General features: G+C 44.0%; 1 protein-coding gene across 3 annotated transcripts in view; it reads right to left on the reverse strand.

Moving 5' to 3' along the window:
• Positions 1-1771, reverse strand: part of ENTPD4 (ectonucleoside triphosphate diphosphohydrolase 4) — a 22608-nt gene extending 20837 nt beyond the window's left edge. Inside the window, exon 1 of one of the 3 annotated variants that reach the window (XM_006140672.3) lies at positions 1340-1482. In XM_006140672.3, coding sequence (XP_006140734.1) covers positions 1340-1347 — 8 coding nt within the window. In that variant the 5' untranslated portion in view covers positions 1348-1482. Of the gene's footprint in view, positions 1-1339 lie in introns of all 3 variants that reach the window. The other 2 variants (XM_006140671.3, XM_027772813.1) reach the window with 2 other exon arrangements.
• Positions 1772-4153: the final 2382 nt, after the last annotated feature.

Below are 4153 nucleotides of genomic sequence, written 5' to 3' on the forward strand. Positions count from 1 at the left end.
CGCTCCCCCTTCCCCTACCTCATCAGCCTCTTTCATATGGCTGTTTTGTTACAGAACTGATAATTATAAAATTACATGAGACATAGGCCCTGCTGATGATGACGTATCTGTGTTTTCCCCTTTTATTGAGAACAGTACGTAGACTTTTCTTTTACCCTGCTTTGTTCTAAAAAGAACTGGGCAGCTTAACCAACATAAGTTCAGAAAGGTAAACAAGTAAATCAAGAAAGAAATCAGATTTAAGGATGATGAAACCCAAAGGACATTTAGTTGTGGGGATGCATGTTGGAAGGCAGGCCTACAAACGTGACTGAATGTCCTAGCAGCCAAAACACCTTCCATTAGACTGGAAACAAATTGCCCTGGGTGAGTAAGAGATTGTGAACACTGAATTTCACAGCATACTTCTCCCCAATGACTGAGTAATGGGAGAAAATGGTTATCTTTAACAATGTCTCCCGCAACAAAGTCAGTGAGTTTTGTACGAACTATTCTAGAAATATTCCTCCAAGGTATTTTTGCAAATAAACCAGAACTTTTCCTCTTCGTTTATGTCAGGAATAAGAAAGAGTCTCATTCTAGAACAAGTACTAGGTTTTAAAAGAAAAACGAAATTCGAGCCTTGAGGATGGATATTATTATTATTGTTTTATAGTTCATTTCGACACTTTTTACTCTGAAAAGTGCTTCATGGACTAAAATCCCTGAGTAAAAGAGCAGGTATCCTGCAGAACCAATGGAATTTTCCCACTTGTTTCAAAGCTAGTTACCTTGTGCTTAGTATAATCCCACACAGGTCCTTGATCACACTGCAGAACCATGTATGTAACTACACCACGCCATGTTAACTACACCGCAGAACCCACCCACCTGGCATAATCATTTTCTTCCTGTGACAGGTGTCCCACTCAGCGTTAAAGACTAACAGGTATTAAAAAGGAACCAGCAGATGGTGTAATGGTTACATCTCTGGACTCTCATGTGGCTGACTGCGATTTGAGTCCTGGGCCTGGTGGCTTCAAATTCAGGCCAGGCGCATGTGTGTGCATGCCCATGACCCTGAGAGGAGACTGGAGGAAAAGGAATTGTGGTGTGGCCATCCCCCCTGGGGGTGACTTCTCATTTTCTATCTCTCTGTCTCTGTCTGTCTCTCCAGTGAGAACACATGCCCTACAGCAAAATTCTCTCTTAAAAAAAAAAAAAGACTACAGGTATTAAAAGTGTAGCACGACTTTGAAGACTTTGCACTTGGGGTTTGAGGAGTTTTCCTCATAAGACCTGTTTTTGCAGCACCCAAATCTCAGGTTTTACAATGCCAGTGATTGGGCCTATCACTCACCTCCCCATACTGACAGGCCTGCAACCAGGCAATGCTTCGTGGTCAGTCCTTCTCTCACACGGTTACAGAAACAATGCTGGAGTCCTCACGGAGTAAGTGCCCTCCTGTTCCAGGAAGTGAGAAAAATCACAAATATAGCACAATCAAAAACAAAAAAACAAAAACCCCCAAAAACTATGTTCTTTACCAAGTGTGTACTTAACTCTGACCACATGTACTCTGGTATATGACCCCTGCTGGGAAACTGCTGGAAGGCTTTATTCTGAGTAACACACTTCTGGGTCAAAATAACTTCACGCTGTTAGAGACAGAGATAATAGTCTGGCACTAGTTAGTACTCTACTCAAAAGTATCTCAGTGACCAAAAATATCAGGACATCAACTACGCTTTCCAATACCCTACGGTACTGGACAGCAAAGACGTGAGATGGCCAATAGGAGGCAGGCAAAATGATTACACTGGGATCTGAAATATTCGTCGCTTCATTAGTATTGATTAGACTTCCCTTTTATGTTTAAAGTCCCATGCAAGGTGCCACCACATCCCTAGTAAATTCTCTGTCCCTTTCACCATCATCTTTCCTCCTCTAGATCTCAAATTTCAGAAAACACACAGCGCTCCAGCCACGGCCTCCTTCCAACCTACTAAATCAAAGGACGTTGGACAGTCTACCTTTTCTTGGTCTTGGGTACTAGTTTACCTCCTCAGGCCTCTCAAGACAGTTTCCAGCTGGTTGCTCAGCTCTCGAACGACTGCTCAGGACTGTCACATTTCCTCGTTCTCTGACGTTCCATCTGCTCTGTTGCCCAGATGAGAATTCTATCTAGGCTCTATTCTAACTAATCACCATTTCTGGTAGGCCTTACCATGATTCCAATTATAGCTTAACTCAAGACATTCCTTCCCCACCCTCCACTCCAAATTTCTCTTCTGAGCTACAATATGCACCTTCAACCACTTTCATCTCCCTCTGAATGTTACACAGAACCATGAAAAGCATATCTATAACCACACTCCTAAAGGGTAGTCCACACCCTCTTCTCCCAACCTGTTCCTCCCTGCAGTCCCAATTTCGAGTCTAACAGCTACTCAAATCAGAACCCAAGCAGTCATGCCTGACCCCTCTTTCCTTCCATTTTTCCTATCAAGTTTCCTAAGGATTCCTTCCTTCCCTTTCTGTAACTTCAATTTATCTAAAACCTGTTCCTTTCCCTGATCACCTTTGCAGGCTCTTCTCTCTCTCTCTCTCTCTCTCTCTCTCTCTCTCTCTCTCTTTTAAAGATTTATTTATGTATTTATTCATTTTAATTTGACCAGAGAGAGACACAGAAAGAGAGAGAGGAAAGTGAGAAAGCAAGCCACCAGGTCCAGGACTCGAACCCTGGTCAGCTATGTGGGAGTGTCCAGCGCCTTAACCACCCTGCCACCTGCTGGTCTCTCTTTTTTTAAAAAAGATTTATTTATTTATTAAAGCTCTTTTCTCTTGTCCACTCTATCAGAACAGCAGCCTAACTAGTCCTCCCACTTGCAGTCTCAACCCAGTGGTTCTCCACGCTTCTTCCAACAGCCTACATGTCTTCCTTCTGAAGCGGATATCCACTCCCACTTGTGTAGAACTCCGATCACGTTACTTCTAGCCTAGAAATCTACTAGTGGCTCCCAGGGCACTTGGAGCAGAAGGACAAAGGCTTCACTCTGCCCCACAAAGTCCTGTAGGATCTGGCCACCTGTGAGGGCTCTGACCTTATCCTCTAATCTCCCCTTTTCACTCCATTCCAACCACACTGGCAACCCTTAGGTCTTCAAACAAGCTAGGCACTCTCTGGTCTCAGGGTCTCTGGACTTGGTCTTTCTGCTCAGAAGCAGCCTGTATGGCTCACCATCTGGTCTTTACTCAAATATCACCTCCTGAAGGGGGCCCTACCTAGTCGCCAGATCAATGACTGTGAACTCCCCCCTCCACCCAGCTTCCTTCCCCAATTTTTCTCCTTAGCATTCACTTACTTATTAAATATTTATACAGTGCTTACGGTGTGCCAGCATCTGCTGCAAATACTACAAGTATTGTTGGGTTGTCAGAAAACTCATGGCGCATTTTTGCATAGAAAAACATAGAAAATGTCATGACTTCTCCGACATCTCAATACAACCTACAAGTAGGTATTATTATTACAACATCTTACAGGTGAGGCAGAGAGGGCGAGTGACTCTTCTAAGGTAACACAGCTAACAGACGGTAGAGCTGGGGATTAAAGTGTGAGAACACACTCCCATCCTTGTCCTCTATACTGAGTGTGTGCTAGCATTTCTCTTGCTCGTGTGTCTCCCCAGAATGTGAGAGCCAGACTCAGGTCTGCTGGGCTGACCACCATGCTCCCAGCATCACGGACCCTGGAAAAGCAGGGTCAGGCAAAAGTCAAGTTTCAGATCTGTGACTCAAAAAGGTTATAAATCTCTACACGAGAATGATCTTTCCAAAACATAAATAGGAACTATGAAAACTCACTTTTGTCTCTCACTCAGTAAAATGTCCTAACTCCCAAGGATGGGAAAGAGGTCCCCTATGACCTAGTCCTGCACTGTTCAATATGGTGGCCCCCTGCTACAGATGGTTATTTAAAATAATTTAAATTAAATGAAAAGGTTTCAAAATTGTTTTGATTCATGATGGAGCACATGCATGAGAAAGAAGCACCCTCCATAGGGCCTACTCCTTCCTCTAGTCCTCCAGTTCCTCAGGATCCTGGGCGTGCATGCTCATGCCTGGCACGTTTCAGGCCAATCAGGCCAGGGATCAGACTGAGGTTTGCATG

The sequence above is a fragment of the Tupaia chinensis genome, unplaced genomic scaffold, assembly GCF_000334495.1.
Source record: "Tupaia chinensis unplaced genomic scaffold, TupChi_1.0 Scaffold000039_1, whole genome shotgun sequence".
Taxonomy (NCBI): Eukaryota; Metazoa; Chordata; class Mammalia; order Scandentia; family Tupaiidae; genus Tupaia; species Tupaia belangeri.